Below are 18269 nucleotides of genomic sequence, written 5' to 3' on the forward strand. Positions count from 1 at the left end.
TAGGATGCTGTCGAATGTCTATGGAAAACAAAGGCAGGAGCACTGCTTGAGCGAAACAAGTGGATGTTAAAGGAAGAACCCATTGGAACATAAACTGTTATGTTTGTTTCCATAAAGATGGATTTTATTTCTCCAGAAGCCCTGTGTGCAGATCCCCGACTCCATCAACACAGATGGTGCCACTTCCTACTCTCAAAAACCCAAACCAAAACAAAGGTCTTTCCCCATCTCTTTAACCTAAAGGGTTAGGCAAGCTCTGTGTGTGGATGAATCTCAAGATTGATTACTTCAAAGGCTTTATTTAGTTCATGACTTTGTTCCCACACTTGTAATAGTGGAAGACAAGTAGCTAGCCTTCACATTGAAAGGTCTGTCTGTAGGAGCACAATGATAAGCCACAAGTTACTTGACTGATTATTTTATTGTGCACTATAATTTACAATGTAAAATCAAACATCAAATGTACAAGGTTAGAAAGAACTAACGACCATAGCCCTTTATTGTGGGACTTTCTGTTTACCTGAAAATACAAAATGACGTATTACGCATATTCAACAGATACTTAACATTAGACAAATCATTGATGATTAAGGATGTAATATGGCACTTTTTGCAATAACTAACTCATATGTAATTGTTCCCATAATTGTTTCCGTAATATTGATAGACTATTAGACATGTTAAAGGCCCAGTGCAGTCAAAAAAGTGATTTTTCCTGTGTTTTTTATATGCATTTTTATATGCATTTCCACACTGAGGTTGGGATAATACTGTGAAAATAATGATAATGCACTTTAATGGTAAAGGCTGTTTAAAAAGAACACCTGCAATTTCTGCCTGTTTTTGTGGGATGGAGTTTAGGCCTGCCTGGTGGCACCACCAGGTGGTAAATTAGTTAATAGACCAATAGTAAATGTCAGTTAGTTATTAACAGCTGCCAATAACAGCTAGTTTTCAGTTTTCCCCTCTCCACTACCACACAGTCCTTGAGAAATTGCTATTCGCTAAGAAGATATTTTTGTTTGTGTTAAATTCAAATGGTAAAAAACATTCACAGTTAGCTACTTAAATGTTTCCCAGAAATTATTTTGCGTTGAGATAAAAATGGCTACATTTGACCTTTAACTGTTAAAACATGTTAAAACAATCAGTAGTATTAATCACAGCTTTCAGCCAGGAGCAACACAGCTTGTTTGTGTCCGTTCTCTTCATTACCTTATATGGCTATATGGTTACTGATTGGTTAAAAGGTCCAATAATAAAGAAATTATGTCACTCAACAGCATGATATTTACGACAAATATTCTATACGAAACCATCTTTGTTTTTAACTTCATCCATTTTTTTTTACATAAAGTATGTACTATTTTTAAAAATCTCATTATAAAAAAAATCTACAACTCTCGTCTATGTCCACAGTGCCAAAATGAGTGGTAATACTGTCAGTCTGTACTCGGCATTGTCCTGGTGGTTGGTTAAAGGCAGGTAGCACTGGTGTGAGGGGAAGCGAGAGGTCATGACAGGGGTCAACATGCCTGATCAGTCTGGCTTAGGTTTCTTTATCTGAAAAAAGATAAGGTATGTGGGTCAAAATACAGAACATATACAGTATGAGACCACTCACTATTGAATACAGAAACTAATGTGTTTGTAGTACATGTGTGACTATCATGGCATACAGCATATATATATATATATGCCATAATCTACAATTTAGAAAATAGTAAAAATAAAAACCCTTGAATTAGCAGGTGTGTCCAAACTTTGGACTGGTACTGTGTGTGTGTTATATATATATATAACACGCACAGTACCAGTCCAAAGTTTGGACACACCTGCTAATTCAAGGGTTTTTATTTTTACTATTTTCTAAATTGTAGATTATGGCATCATGTAGTTACCAAAAAAAGTGTTAAACATATCTAAATATATTTATATTTGAGATTATTCAAAGTAGCCACCATTTGCCTTGATGAGAGATTTGCACACTCTTGGCATTCTCTCAACCAGCTTCATCAGGTAGTTACCTGGAATGCATTTCAATTAACATATGTGCCTTGTTAAAAGTTCATTTGTGGAATTTGCTATGATGAAACTGTCTCTCATGAGGACCGACACAGGAAAGGAAGACCCAGAGATACCTCTGCTGCAGAGGACAAGTTCATTAGAGTTAACAGCCTCAGAAATTGCAACCTAAATAAATGCTTCAGAGTTCAAGTAACAGACACATCTCAACATCAACTGTTTAGATGAGACTGCCTGAATCGGGCTTCATGGTCGAATTGCTCCAAAGAAACCACTTCTAAAGGACAACAATAATAAGAAGAAAACATGAGCAAAGGACATTAGACTGGTGGAAATCTGCCCTTTGATCTGATGAGTCCAAATTTGAGATTTGTGGTTCCAACCACCGTGTCATTGTGAGATGCAGAGTAGGTGAACGGATGATCTCCGCATGTGTGGTTCCCACCGTGAAGCATGGAGGAGGTGGTGTGAGGATGCTTTGTTGGTGACACTGTCAGTAATTTATTTAGAATTCAAGGCACTCTCTCTTCTATTATTCTACAATAGAACAAAATGTAGTTAAAAAAAAAGGAAAAATAAAGGAAAACCCTTGAATGAGTAGTTGTTTCTAAACTTTTGACTGGATTATGGTTCATTGTTTACCTAGCTGGCTAGCTAACGTTACATGTATGATCTTATTATTCGTATCTCAGAGTAATTTGCTTGGCTAGCTATAGCCAATGTTAGCTAGCTAACCTGGTTGGTTAGCTACTTGCATATTTGCGCTCTGAATGCTCCAAGAGCGAAACACTCTGAATTAACGAACGGACAATCTGACAGCACAGTTGCAGTCACCAACGCTCTGGATAACATAACAGCCTAACCAGCTCTGCTAGGGCAAGTAATGTTAAGTGAGCTGTTCACTCATTTGTGTCTGGAAGTAGTTACCAAGTTAGCTTGGGTGCTTGGCTGCTGTTGTTTCCACGGAATGCTCAGATTAATCCTTAAATAGATGGGTGGGGCTAAAGCTTAAGAGGGTGTGAACGATGCTGAATGGGTGTAGACAAAGAGGAGCTCTCCAGTAGTAGTACCAAAACATTCAAAGGCCATTTTCTCAAAAGTGAGTTTACAAGTTTATCAATGATCAAAGCAGAATGACTTTCCTACTGTTCTCAACTGTAATGTAAGATATACCATTTTGTAGCTCTGAGTCTCTACTTTAATCCAGTGTAAAATTGTGCTTCATAAGACCGATTTGAGCTGGTTGGTCACATATCTCTAACCCTTCAAGAGTGGAGCAGGTAGTCGCCTCCTCTCTGCCGTGACGAGACCAACATTTGTGGCTGCAGAGAGTCACGTGACACTTGATAAGTTGTTGTTCGAAAATCACAAGATATGTTTATAATTGCTAGTGAGTGACAAGTAGGGCCAGGAGTTGTTCCTGACAACATGACCTGACCAGGTAAAACTCCTGGTCCTAGTGCTAAGTGACCTGGTCTGGTCCAGTACCTTAGGCTGTTTCTTGGGCTTAGTGAAGCGGTTCTGTGGGACCACGTTGAGACCTGCATTCTTCAGAGCTGTGATCCTGGCTGCAATGTCCGACACCTACAACAAAGTTCGTAACGTTAACATGAATATTCTCTCACTCAGATCAACTTAAAGGGACTTACAAACATATACATTCAATGGTGTTTTTATGTTTTCAGGCAAATATCCACATTATGGACATCTTTCTAAGTCTTTCTTTCAATCATTTTATTTTTTCTAGTTTCATTATGTGACAATCACCAACATTCAAACATACAATAACATACAATTTTCTAGTTCTAATGTCATCATACCCGAGGTAAAACCAGAGGTAAAATCCCCCGCTTTCTCCTTTTTTCCAAAGCAAAAGTCTGCGTCTGAAATGCCACAAAGGGCTCGGGTCAAAAGTCGTGCACTACATAGAGAATAGGGTGCCATTTTGGACACTAACTAGCTAGCTATGAGACACAGAGGGCATCCAGACTTGAACACACCTGGAGGTCAGACTGATGCACCTGGGCGGCAGCTGATGCCACCTGCTCCTCCAGGTAGGACAGCTCCAGGTCAGAGGTGGAATTGCCGATGGCCCGGGCACACTCCTCCAGGTCGTCCAGCTCCGCCTCCAGGCCGTATGCCGTGCCCGCCGCCACATACACCTGAATGGCACAATGAATTTGGTACAGATAGACTGACTGTTGGCATTTCAGTTTTATAACATTAACAGAGGTTAGCATCACAGTGTTCTTGAACCCACAGGGAATGTGAAATATAGTGCCTTTGGAAAGTATTCAGAACCCTTGATTTTGTGACGTAACGGCAATCTTCTAAAATGGATTAAATAAATATAAAATCCTTAGCAATCTATACACAGTACTCCATAATGACAAAGACAAAACAGTTTTAAAAAAAAGTTTGCTAATTTATAAAAACATTTTAAAAAATACCTTATTTACATAAGTATTCCGACCTTTTGCGATAAGACATGAAATTGAGCTTAGGTGAATCCTGTTTCCATTGGTAAATTCAATTAATTGGATATGATTTGGAAAGGCAAACATCTATCTATATAAGGTCCCACAGTTGACAGTGAATGTCAAAGCAAAAACCAAGCCATGGGGTCAAATGAATTGTCCGTAGAGCTCCAAGAAAGGATTGTGTCAAGGCACAGATCTGGGGAAGGGTACCAAAAATGTCTGCAGGATTGAAGGTCCCCCAAGAACACAGTGGCCTCCATCATTCTTAAATGGAAGAAGTTTGGAACTTCCAAGACTCTTCCGAGAGCTGTCCGCCTGGCCAAACTGAGCAATCAGGAGAGAAGGGCCTTGGTCAGGGAGGTGACAAAGCCCCCGATGGTCACTCTGACAGAGTTCTAGAGTTCCTCTGTGGAGATGGGAGAACCTTCCAGAAGGACAACCATCTATGTAGCATTCTCAGTCCTTTATGGTAGAGTAAAAGGCACATGACAGCCCGCTTGGAGTTTGCCAAAAGCTACCTTAAGACTCTCAGACCATGAGAAACAAGCTTCACGTCTGGAGGAACCCTGGCACCATCCCAATGGTGAAGCATGGTGGTGGCAGCATCATGCTGTAGGGATGTTTTTCAACGATAGAGACTGGGAGACTAGTCAGGATCGAGGTAAAGATTAACGGAGCAAAGTACAGAGAGATCCTTGATCAAAACATGCTCCAGAGCCCGTACTTGAACCCGATCGAACATTTCTGGAGAGACCTGAAAATAGCTCTGCAGCAACGCTCCCCATTCAACCTGACAGTGGTTGAGAGGATCTGTAGAGAAGAATGGGAGAAACTCCCCAAATACAGGTGTGCCAAGCTTGTAGCGTCATACCCAAGACTCTAAGCTGTAATGGCTGCCAAAGGTGCTTCAACAAAGTACTGAGTAAAGGGTCATAATAATTATGTAAATGTAATATTTCAGTTTTTTATTTGTAATAAATTTGCAAAAATGTGTTTTTGATTTGTCATTATGGGATATTGTGTGTAGATTGATGACAGGGGAAAAACAAACAATTTAATACATTAGAATAAGGCTGTAACCTAACAAAATGTGAAAAAAAGTCAAGGGGTCGGAATACTTTCCAAGGGCACTGTGTGTTAAATGTTATACAGACACAAAGACAGACAGGTCTTACATTCTCCTCCAGTCTGCTGAGCTGTTCGTCCAGCCTCTTGGTGTCAGTGTTGAGGGGTAGTGAAGGGGTGTAGGGAGGAGAACAAGCGTAGTCACCCTCTTCCACCCCCTGGAGTAGGTCCTCTGTCGCATTCAACACCGTCAGCACCTCAGTGGTGATACTGCGCAGTGACATCGCCGAGTACCTCTGCACACACGCAATTGGATTTACACAAGTTTTATGCAATCCCTAAAAGCCTACGGCCTCTGTGTGGAACACATCCATTCATTTGAGAACAACAGTTTTAGACAAGCAGAGAAGAGCCAAAGAGTCAAGAGAAAGAAAGAGTGTTTGACTGGTTGACTGCATACAGCGCTACCCCTGTTGCCCAAAGCACGGTCAAGTTATCAGTTTGTGATCGCACCTGCTGTAGCAAAGCGGAAAGGATCTGGAGTGTGTTTTCTAGGTCCTAATTGATATGACTATTCTAACACAGAATAATGGGAGGGAGGACAGAGGGGGGGGAAAGAAAGGGAAAGTAGTATGGTATAGCGGAGCAAGCACAGAGTTAGTGTTACAGCTGTTAGTTGCTTTGAGGTTAGAAATGTCGAAAGGGTAGATCCACAGAATTACATAGCAATTTAGGCATCTCTATGGGTAAAGCTAGGTGCTTTTCGTTTCTTACATTCTGGATCTCCTCTGAAGACAGTATCTCCTCCTGAACACAGGGGGCGCTCTCTTCTGGGTCCTTAGTTCGGTTGCTCTCAGTTTCTTTCTCGTCTGTATTCTTCTCAAAATTCTCCCCTTCTCTTTCCCCAAAATAATCCATCTCCTTCTCGCTTGTTTGCTCCTCTACCTCCCCACCTTCATATCCCCCTCTTTCTACTCCCTTGCTCTCTTCTTCCAGGTCTCGGGATGTCTCGCTCTTTGTCTGGTCTGATACTTGTTCCATTCTCTCATCTAAATGCTGTGGTCGAATGCTTTTATGGGTCTCTGTTTCAGCCTGCTCATCTTTCTCTCGAGCCTCTTTCTCACCTCGCTCTACGACACACTCTACTGTCTTATCTGAACTGTCCCTTTCTCTTTCCTTCCCTCCAGACTTCTCTTGAGGTTTGACTCCAGTCTTATCTAAAGTGCCAAACGTGTCTGACAGCTGTTCTGACATTAGCATCTCATTAATTAGATATTCATCTATCTCTTCTTCTTTCTTAAACTTGCTTTCTCCAACCTTTGTTTGGTTCTTATCCTCTTCTCTCCCCTCTCTTTCGGGGTTCGCCACCATCTCTCCATCCATCTCTACCTCCAACCCACCCAGTGTGTGCTCTAGGTTGCTGATTATTTTGTCAAACATCACCTCTCCCTCCACAGTGTCCACACTTTCTGTTGTTTCTCGCTCTCTTTCTACCACTTCTGCCTCTCCCATCCCTCCTTCCACCTTTCTCTCTGCTTCCCCTGCCCTCTTTTCTTCCTTCCCTCCTTCAAACATCCTCTCCATCATCCTCTGTACCTTCATGACTCCCTCTTCCTCTACCTTTGTGTCCATCTCTTCGCTTTGCAGCTCTCCCTCTTTCTCACTTTCATCTTCAAAGTCAAAGAGTCTGACGTCTAGTTCTCCGATGCTATCTCTCCTCTCCTTGTTCATCCTCCTCCCTTCCACCTCCATCTCCCCCAGGTACCAGGGCTTCTCTCTCACCCTCTCCACCTGTACCCTCCTCCTCTCTCCCTCCATCTCTCCCCATTTCTCTCCATGCCACTTTCCCTCCTTCTCTCCACATCTCTCTCTGACCCAGTCTGCCACTCTATTGGACAACTTCATTCTGTCTCCTTTTCTCCCCTCTTTCCTCTCTCCCTCGTTCCTTCCCACTCTATCCAGTTCATCTTCCGTAGAGGAGAATTGGGACGCGCTAACGAGACTGGCCAGATCTCTCAACTTGGAGGTCAGTTCCTCTTTATCTCCCTCCATCTCCCACAGTGCCTCAGCGTCAGTCTCCTCCCGCTCTCCACCCCCTTCTCCTCCTCTCTCCTCCCTCCCTTTCTCCATCTCTTCATCATAGAGACCCACTCTATCCAGCTCGTCCTCTGTTGATGACAACTGCGCGTCATTGACCTGTCTAGCCAGTCTGCACCGTTCGTATGTCAGCTCTTCCTTCTCTCCCTCCCTCTCTCCTTCTCTCTGCTCCTCCATCTCTCCATCGCTGACACCCACTCGGTCAAGCTCTTCCTCTGTTGATGAGAAATGTGTGACTTGGCTAGCCAGCATACGCAACTTTACGGTGTGCTCCTCTCTTCCTTCTCTCTCCCTCTTTTTTGTCCTCTCCTCCACCCGCTCTCTCTCCCATTCTCGCTCAACCCTACCCACTCTGTCCAACTCATCTTCAGTGGATGAGAATTCTGTGCCTCTGACCTGACTAGCTAGCTTGATTAGTGTTGACTTCAGCTCTCCTCCTCCATCTCCCTCCCTTTCTTTTGTCCTCTTCTCCACCTCACCCTCTCCCGCTCTCCCTCCTTCCATCTCGATTTCTATATGCCATAACCGCTCCTCCTCCTGAGTTCCTTCTCCCCTTCCCTCCCTTCCTCCCTCGTCCTCTCCCGATCTGTCCAGTTCATCCTCAGATGATGAGAGGTGTGCGAGGCCGACTTGGCTGGCCAGCTCTCTCAGTCTGATGGTCAGTTCCTGCTCAAGATTGATGGTCACTCCCATGGTCCCTCCTCCCTGGCCCTTAGGGGCCCCGCAGCCGGGGGCCTCCCCCTCAGGACCCCGGGGTTCAGGGGTCAGCGACCTGGAGGTCAAGCCTCCATCCAAAGTCAGAGTGTCTGGGGTGACTGCGCCAGATTGGCTGGTCTTTTTCACACTTAGTTTCTTGGCCAGGGCATCCAGTAGCATGCTGCTATACTCCTGTTAACAGCAGATAGAAGACATAGAAGCTATCAGAGAAATAAAATGGATGTCCAACATGATAAGGGGAATAAGTGTGATTGAGGTCATAAGTGAAAGTGACAGACTGTCTCGCTTTACCTCTCCTCTTCCCTCCCCCTGATCCTTCTTAGTCCTCTTCCTCCTTCGCGTCCTCCTGACTTTGCCCCCCTCCTCCAGCTCATCAGCCCCGCTGCTCTCAGCCTCCGTCCCCTCAGGGTTAAAGTTCACGTCGAAGATGCCCGGGCGGGATGACCGACGTGAAGACGGGGTGCACCGGTGCTCCACAGGCACCTTTCTCTTCAGGATGGCGAGCAGAGGCTTCCGGGACTTCGGCTCTTGACCTCGAATCTGATCTTCTTCTACCTCAGATTCAGAGTTGAGGGTGTCCGTGCTGGCGTGGTGGTCCAGCAAGGGTGAGGGGAGGCTATGCTGCTGGTCGTCAGAGGCCTGAGAATCTGGTGCCTCTGACCCCTGGTTGTTGTTGGCGTTTGTCATTTTCCTGCGTATCTCCAGCAGGGCGGCGCCCCAGGCCCCCTCTCCCCCCTCGGCGTCGTCTGAGCCCATCTCATCGTAGGCGGAGATCACACCGGACTCCTTCTCCAAAACGCTGAATACCAGTGACTTCCTCTTGGTTAGCAGGCTGGGCCGAGACAGCTGTGTGCTCTGCTGGGCGATCCAGTTCCCGTCTGGGCTCTTCAGCACTGAGGACGCACCTCCGGACACACACACATCAGGGTAGACAGATGCCACACACACACACACACACACACATACACACACACACAGAGACACAGGCAGGCAGACACACACACAGACACACAAACACAGGGGAGGATGCATTTAGCCACCAGTCTTTTACGACAGTGCATCAATAATAGGCCATTCTGTTTGTTTGTTGTCCCCCTATTGAACTGTACAAAGTTGCATGAATGTACAGTGCCTTGCAAAAGTATTCATCCCCCTTGGCGTTTTTCCAATTTTGTTGCGTTACAACCTGTAATTTAAATGGATTTTTATTTGGATTTCATGTAATGGACATACATAAAATAGTCCAAATTGGTGAAGTGAAATGAAAAAAAAAATGGAAAAGTGGTGCGTGCATATGTATTCATCCCCTTTGCTGTGAATCCCATAAATAAGATATGGTGCAACCAATTACCTTCAGAAGTCACATAATTAGTTAAATAAAGTCCACCTGTGTACAATCTAAGTGTCACATGATCTGTCACATAATCTCAGTATATATACACCTGTTCTGAAAGGCCCCAGAGTCTGCAACACCACTAAGCAATATCCAAAACTTTGAACATCCCACGGAGCACCATTTAAATTCATTATTAAAAAATGGAAAGAATAGGGCACTACAACAAACCTGCCAAGAGAGGGCCGCCCACTAAAACTCACGGACCAGGCAAGGAGGGCATTTATCAGAGAGGCAACAAAGAGACCAAAGATAACCCTGAAGGAGCTGCAAAGCTTCACAGTTTAGGCTAGAGTATCTGTCCATAGGACCACTTTAAGCTGTACACTCCACATAGCTGGGTTTTACGGAAGAGTGGCCAGAAAAAAAGCCATTGCTTAAAGAAAAAAATAAGCAAACACGTTTGGTGTTAGCCAAAAGGCATGTGGGAGACTCCCCAAAAATATGGAAGAAGGTACTCTGGCCAGATGAGACTAAAATTGAGCTTTTTGGTCATCAAGAAAAACGCTATGTCTGGCGCAAACCCGACACTTCTCATCACCCCGAGAATACCATCCCCACAGTGAAGCATGGTGGTGGCAGCATCATGCTGTGGGGATGTTTTTCATCGGCAGGGACTGGGAAACTGGTCAGAATTGAAGGAATGATGGATGGTGCTAAATGCAGGGAAATCCTTGAGGGAAACCTGTTTCAGTCATCCAGAGATTTGAGACTGGGACGGAGGTTCACCTTCCAGCAGGACAATGACCGTAAGCATACTGCTAAAGCAATACTTGAGTGGTTTAAGGGGAAACACTTAAATGTCTTGGAATGGCCTAGTCAAAGCCTAGACCTCAATCTAATTGAGAATCTGTGGTATGACTTAAAGATTGCTGTAAATCAGCAGAACCCATCCAACTTGAAGCAGCTGGGGAAGTTTTGCCTAGAAGAATGGGTAAAAATCCCAGTTGCTATATGTGCCAGGCTTATAGGGACATATCCCAAGAGACTTGCAGCTGTAATTGCTGCAAAGGATGGCTCTACAAATTATAGACTTTGGGGAGGTGAATAGTTATGCACGCTCAAGTTTTCTGTTTTTTGTCTTATTTCTCGTTCGTTTCACAATGAAAAATATTTTTCATCTTCAAAGTGGTAGGCATGTTGTGTAAGTTAAATGATACAAAAAAATCTATTTTAATTCCAGGAAGTAAGGCAACACAATATGAATAATTCCAAGGCAGGTGAATACTTTCAGAAGCCACTGTATTGTATCTTGAAACTGTAATTGTCTAGGACATGGAAGACAAGCGAATAAATAATTGAAAAAAAAGTGTAATTTTGAAAATGACTAAACTAGGTGTGTGGAAAGACCGTTGTAATGGTGCGTGTGAATAATGACTAGCAGAGTTGCGGTGGCCAGCAGGGTCTTACTGGAGTTGTCCAGGCGGTCAACACTCTTCCAGTTGGCCAATCCTGCCGCTCCTCCCTCCTTTTTCAGCCCATGCTGAGAGTCCTGGGACACCCCAGAGCACTGCATCATAACGTTGTCATCCAGCAGCGAGAAGGCAGAGTGAGACCGCTGAGACAAATACAAATAATGAAATAGTTGAATCTCTAAAGAGAGGTAAATATAATCAACATAGGCCACACTGTATATACTGTATATATAAATATATTCTGTACTGGTCTTATGTGACAGACTGGGTTTTGAACCTGGGCCGACTGCATGCAGCAGTTAGCCCTCTGAGCTAAAGCCTAGGCAAGGCTACTGATCACGTTAGGTAGTTCCCTTACACTCCGTACTAACCCATATAGAGGCCTTGGCGCGGGCTGATGTGGTGCGGGAGATCTTGCAGCTGGGGGAGCTTGAAGCCAAGGGCAGGTCACCACTCTGGTTGTCGGGGAGCCAGTCCAGGTCATAGTCTGGCTTCATCTCAGCTAGATTCTTCCTCCGCCGGATGATCTAGCATGAAATAAACTGAGTTGAATTAAATTGTATTGAAATGAATTGAAATTAAATGAAATTGGACGTACTTTCTGCACAATGGTTGTGGCCAGTTCCTCAATCAGCTCTTCTCTGTGGTCTCGCAGATACCTTGCCTCGCTCTGCTTGTCCTAGTCAGAACAACAACGAAGTCAGCCAGACAGTCAATAAGATGTTTACTCCATCCTGCAGAATATGTTACCTGACTGTCGGTGTGTCCCTCTGCCTTGGCGATGGCCTCGTCGATGGCCTCCTCTGCCACCCTCAGTGCCACCGTCAGGGTCTCTGCCATGCTGTGCTCTGAAAAGGGATGGGGACATAACCAAGAGGTTTCTTTAGATTAAAGTCTGTCTTGCTATACACTCACCAGCCAGCAGAGGGGGGTAGTCTGTCTTGCTAGTGGTTTGTTTGTCTTTTTGGAATACTTTTTTTGTTTTTATTTATTTTTGTAATTGTTATTTTTCAGAGGGGGGTTACATGTACAAAAAAAATGAGGGTAAGCCCGATTCATTGATCCATTATAGAGATCAGTCCTTTCTGGAGCCCAGATAATTTATTTATAAATCAAAGTTGTAAATATGGGAGAAAAAAAGAAGGAATTACCTGCTAATGTGAATGTATTTTTCAAATCTTGGAAAGTTCTCAAACCATTACTGTCCATGATATCGGTAAGGGTTCGGATTCCACATTTGCACTACTAGGGGGATGCAAAAGAACGCCCTCCAGATCTCAAGGCATTGTTGTGAAATATTGGAGTACGGACATGACATTTTGATTCCCAGTTACATTGTTTTTCAATTTTGCACCAAATAGAAAGTGTGAGCAATAGTAGCACCAAATCGTTATTTACATTAAGGGATAGATCAGTGAAGATCACCTCTTCCGAGGCAATCTGTATATACTCAACCAAGACGCAGAATAATACTGTCTGGAACAATTTAAGATGGGGCCAAATGCTAGAGCCTGGAAATACAACTGAAAGTTTGGTAAAATATGTTCCTCCTACGTCTTTCCCTCTTTGTAAATGTACAAATTGTATCCGGGATCGTTAACCTTGCCATATACATTTTTATACCGCACTATGAATTTTATCCCAATAGCCAGAAGGGGGAGCCATGGGATGCATTTAACTACAGAAATTCAGCCATGGCAATATTCATTTTGAATATAGATATTCAGCCAGTGAAAGCAACTGCGATTTTATTCCATCTACTGATGTCGGACTGAATTGATTTGAGAGTTCTGTTAAAGTTTTTGGCAATGGTTTAATCTAAAGAAGGAAATATATCTACTTCCAAATATTTAAAATGGGAGTCCTCCATCGGGGTCTTCAGAGGCAGAAGAGCTGATTTGGTTAGATACATTTTATAACTTGAGATTAAAGCTGAATTTATCTATGATCTTCAATGCGTTTGGGAACAATTGAGATACAGTGTCTATATATATATATAGTGAAATATAATTTGCATATAAGGAAATTAAATGATCAGTAGAATATAGAGAAATCTGTGTTATTTAAATCGTTTGCCAAATTGCCTGGGCCAGGGGATCCATGGATAATAAGAACAGCAGAGATGAAATTGGACCTCAGTCTGCTGCTTCTAGTGATCCTGAACGGAGCAGAGCAGATATTGCCTTGAGTGGCGCAGCGGTCTAAGGCAAGGCATGTCAGTGTTAGAGGTGTCACTACAGACCCTGGTTCAATTACAGGCTGTATCACAACCGGCCATGATTGGGAATCCCATAAAACAGTGCACAATTGGCCCAGCATCATCTGGGTTAGGGTTTGGCCTACAGTCTTAGTAAATAAGAATTTGTTCTTATTATTGAAAAAAAAAACATTGCTGAGGAATTGGCATATGGTATTTTAATCATATTACTGAAATTGTTGTCAATTCCAATATGTTCCAAGACTGACCATTCTAGTCTATCAAAAGCTTTTTCTGCATCAAGAAATAATACAGCCCAAAGAGCTGTTGTTTCTGATGATATAGTCGATGGAGATTATCCGAGGTTAAACGCTTTTTAACAAACCCACTTTGGACCGTGTGGATTAATTTAGGTAAATTACATGCTGACAATACCGCCCGCATTGCGTGCGTGAGCGTTGCAAAATACATTTACACATACATGTTATTCAATCATTGCATCCACACTGCTTGCTCACATCAACGAGTCTGTGTAGCCAGGCGGTAAAGTAGAACTTGCTTCTATTTGTGAGGCTTGATGCGCTGCAAGTCCTGCCTCTCCCATCTCCTCATTGTTTTTTTAGGAGTATATAGCCACATGGGTGATTGAAAGATGAACTGAGGTCCACACTCCAGTCCAGTTGGAGGCAGTAATGCACATTAAAGTTGGTTGTCAACTGCCATATCAAGTTCAAAGAAGAAGACTGAAAGAGGAGAGATTACTAACTCATTATCTGTGGATTAATTGTCGGAGTAGAGGACCTTATGCATTTCAGGTAAAATAACAACCCAATGTTTGTATCCCAGGACAAATTAGCTAGCAACAGCAAGCTAGCTAGCTAAATTGCCATGACTGTTTAATGCTTTTCGACCAGTCCCCCAATGAATATAGTTGGTTCAGAGTTCGTTTTGATATTTCAACCTGGGTGTCCTGATCGAGTCTGGTGTGGATGGACAAAATCAACATGCGCGCAAGCCTGGTGTAGTCAGCATGTGAGACTCGAGACGCGACGCCAATATTTTATAAAAGTTTAATATCTGTGATTATCAAAGATAGAGGACTATAGTGAAAACACTGGGTGGCATCCTTACCTTTTATTTAATAAGAGCGAAATTAGTGCCGTGTTCACATCTCTCCCAAATTAACATTTAAGAACGTCTGTATTAATAATTTAATAGTGGACCTAATTGATTCCAACATTTTAAATAGACTTCAGTTGGAATGCTTTCCTATCCAAGTGATTTGCCTATGTTCATGGTATACAATACCCCTTTGAGTCCATTGAGACAGGTTTGGGCTCCCAACAAGGTGGCTTCCTTCCTCTTGAGAGTTCTTAAAAGGTGCAATATGCAGAAATTGCTCTGCCATTTCCTCGTATCAAAAATTCTAATAGTTCGCCAACTTTTCTGTTTTTATGTGGCAAACCAAGCATAGTGTTTGTACCATCTAAATACGTTTATAATAAACTAACATATTGTATTTTCAGCTGTTTGAAGCTGGTGTACAAAACTGAGAGTAAAAGAGGCAAAAATTAAACTTAAGAACGGGAAGCATAGAAATAAAACAGATCTACCAGTTCTTAGACTTGCTTTCAATGAGAATGACAGATCTATAGCTCATAAATACATTTTAACTATAAAACAACATGAGCAGGTCAAATTGCCAACAATAGCAAAGCAGACATTGTGACGTTGAACAATATACTGGGAATAAAACTTTCGGAAGGCGAGTTGGTGCCACAGTGCTCAATAGAACTAATAGGAGCTGGCAGGGTGAAAAATACACTAAAATACGGCCTGTTTTTTTGCGATTACTTCAAAACGATGGCAAGCAGCTGGGAAATATGGTCATATTATGAAACTGGGCTCCACGGCGGATGCAATGAACTAGTTTTTATCGGAAAAGAACGTTGTTAAAAATATAATGTGTCCAGCCTACCTATTGGTTAACTATGCTATGACAATCAGTTTGTATTGCTAGTTAAAGCTTGCTGTTAGCTAGCCAGCTGAATTTAGATGGCTGGCTAGCTACAGTAGTGAAAATTCCTTGTATGAACTGTGCGTAGTGATATCTCAGAATGCCATTACTCATCTATCGTATAAAAATGCAAAAATATTTGTATCTGGAATCGGCATCAATCAGTAGAACACGCCTGACTCTAATCCACCAGTTATACAGTCATCAAAAAGAGAGCTGGCCCAAGCAAGCAAAGGCACAGTCATCAACTACATGCACCATTTCTTCACCAACTACGGAGTTGGGAAAACACGCGTGGACCTAAATTATGATAACTGCATTGGCCAAAACAATAACATGTTTGTGCTCTGGTATTGTGCCTGGCGGACAATGCACAAGCTCCACCACAGTCTGGACCTTCACTTCCTGATCACAGGCCACACCAAGTTTGCCCCCGACTGGTGCTTCAGCCTCATCAAGCAGCGCTTCAGAAAGACCAGAGTGAACACTGTCTGAGATTGCTGGTGTTGTGAAGGACAGCACTGTGACAGGGGTCAACATCCCACAGCTGGTTGGACTGGAGGATTGTACGGTGCTGGTGGAAAGCTATGGCTGGCAACAACACCTGACTCTGTACTTCAGGCCTTCTCTACAGATCAAGCAGTACCAGCAAAAAAAAAATTGTATGAGGTTATTCTTATCTAAACTTGGGAGGTGAATTGATGTTGTGCAGGGTTGTAATGTCTTCTGATTTTTTGTTATTCCCTGTTTTACAGCTTCAATGCTCTGGAGCCTGGTGTTGTTGCCAAGGAGCGTTCGGACTGTCGGGACCAAGTTTCAGCTGCATTGCATCCTTCCTCCCATAAATGGTCAGCCTGTAAAGCGCCACCTGGACTGGACACAGCTAGACAAACTATCTTTTTGACAAGATCAGGTAATTTTGTGATGAAGAGGCTATGGACATCACATGCCCTGCACCAAAGTCAAGGGCAGGACAGCAACATGCTCTCCGAATATAGATTCCCTTGTTCATGCGTGGTTTGGGCGGACCAGTCATCAGCACTATCTGCAGTGGCTCTATTAAAATGATAAAATGTTATAAAACACACACGATATACGTTGATGCTACTATTTTTTTTTATCATGCTGCTCAGCCACTTTATCCCTGATTGTATGCATATAACTACCTTGTCTATCACCTATAATATAATTTTGTGACATACAATACAATACATACAATATCATGTGATCGTATCAAGTGTCCATCACATAAAAATATGGCGCATGCATCTGTTTATGTACTGTACATGTTCTGGTTTCAACTCAGGTTGCATGGTCTTAACTTGTATGGAATACTGTATGGAATACTATGTGATAAGTGCATGTGTAACAGTATATAAAGTATGCTAATGTACTGGTGTGAAGGCATTTGGGCAGTGGTGTAAAGTACTTAAGTGAAAATACTTGAAAGTACTACCTAAGTAGTTTTTTGTGATATCTGTACATTACTATTTTATATTTAACTACTTTTACTTCACTACATTTGTAAACAAAATAATGTACTTTTTACTCAATACATTTTCCTTGACACCCAAAAGTACTTGTTACATTTTTACAGGAAAATATAACCAGAATATAAAGAGTGGGAGGCCCTGGTGCACAACTGAGCAAGAGGACAAGTACATTAGTGTCTAGTTTGAGAAACAGACACCTCACAAGTCCTTAACTGGCAGCTTTATTAAATAGTACCCGCAAAATACCAGTCTCTCAATGTCAACAGTGAAGAGGCGACTCTGGGATGATGACCTTCTAGGCAGAGTTCCTCTGTCCTGGTGTCTGTGTTCTTTTGCTCATTTTAATATTTTATTTTTATTGGCCAGTCTGAGATATGGCTTTTTCTTTGCAACTCTGCCTAGAAGGCCAGCATCCCAGAGTCACCTCTTTACTGTTGACTTTGAGACGGGTGTTTTGCGGGTAATATTTAATGAAGCTGCCCTTTCTCTGTCCCCTTGCTCAGTTGTGCACCGGGGCCTCCCATTCTTTCTATTCTGGTTAAAGCCAGTTTGGACTGTTATGTGAAGGGGTAGTATACAGTTTTGTACGAGATCTTCAGTTTCTTGGCAATTTCTCGCATGGAATAGCCTTAATTTCTAAAGAACAAGAATAGACTGACGAGTTTCAGAAGAAAGTTCTTTGTTTCTGGCCATTTTGAGCCTGTAATCGAACCCTAAATGCTGATGCCCCAGATACTCAACTAGTCTAAAGGCCAGTTTTATTGCTTCTTTAATCAGAACAACAGTTTTCAGCTGTGCTAACATAATTGCAAAAGGGTTTTCTAATTATCAATTAGACTTTTAATATGATAAACTTGGATTAGCTAACACAACTTGCCATTGGAACACCGGAGTGATGGTTGCTGATAATGGGCCTCTGTACGCCTATGTAGATATTCGATAAAACAATCTGTCGTTTCCAGCTACAATAGTCATTTACAACATTTGTGAAGAATCAACAACAAGTGCGACACAATCATGAAGTGGAACGACATTTATTGGATATTTCAAACTTTTTTAACAAATCAAAAACTGAAAAATTGGGCGTGCAAAATTATTCAGCCCCTTTACTTTCAGTGCAGCAAACTCTCTCCAGAAGTTCAGTGAGGATCTCTGAATGATCCAATGTTGACCTAAATGACTAATGATGATAAATACAATCCACCTGTGTGTAATCAAGTCTCCGTATAAATGCACCTGCACTGTGATAGTCTCAGAGGTCCGTTAAAAGCGCAGAGAGCATCATGAAGAACAAGGAACACACCAGGCAGGTCCGAGATACTGTTGTGAAGAAGTTTAAAGCCGGATTTGGATACAAAAAGATTTCCCAA

The 18269-nt window shown here is 42.6% G+C and overlaps 1 protein-coding gene across 4 annotated transcripts in view; it reads right to left on the reverse strand.

Annotated features, from left to right (window-relative positions):
• Positions 1–408: 408 nt before the first annotated feature.
• LOC135515767 (rab effector MyRIP-like) overlaps positions 409–18269 on the reverse strand; it is a 54723-nt gene continuing 36862 nt past the window's right edge. For 2 of the 4 annotated variants that reach the window (XM_064939516.1, XM_064939491.1), the window contains exons 6-16: positions 11943–12040; positions 11791–11871; positions 11564–11719; positions 11188–11335; positions 8676–9289; positions 6345–8555; positions 5681–5866; positions 4026–4187; positions 3846–3908; positions 3514–3609; positions 409–1563 (exon numbers count right to left, since the gene is read on the reverse strand). In XM_064939516.1, coding sequence (XP_064795588.1) covers positions 1540–1563; positions 3514–3609; positions 3846–3908; positions 4026–4187; positions 5681–5866; positions 6345–8555; positions 8676–9289; positions 11188–11335; positions 11564–11719; positions 11791–11871; positions 11943–12040 — 3839 coding nt within the window. In that variant the 3' untranslated portion in view covers positions 409–1539. The remainder of the gene's footprint in view (positions 1564–3513; positions 3610–3845; positions 3909–4025; positions 4188–5680; positions 5867–6344; positions 8556–8675; positions 9290–11187; positions 11336–11563; positions 11720–11790; positions 11872–11942; positions 12041–18269) is intronic. The other 2 variants (XM_064939500.1, XM_064939507.1) reach the window with 2 other exon arrangements.

Source organism: Oncorhynchus masou, chromosome 3 (assembly GCF_036934945.1).
Source record: "Oncorhynchus masou masou isolate Uvic2021 chromosome 3, UVic_Omas_1.1, whole genome shotgun sequence".
In the NCBI taxonomy this organism is placed as follows: Eukaryota; Metazoa; Chordata; class Actinopteri; order Salmoniformes; family Salmonidae; genus Oncorhynchus; species Oncorhynchus masou.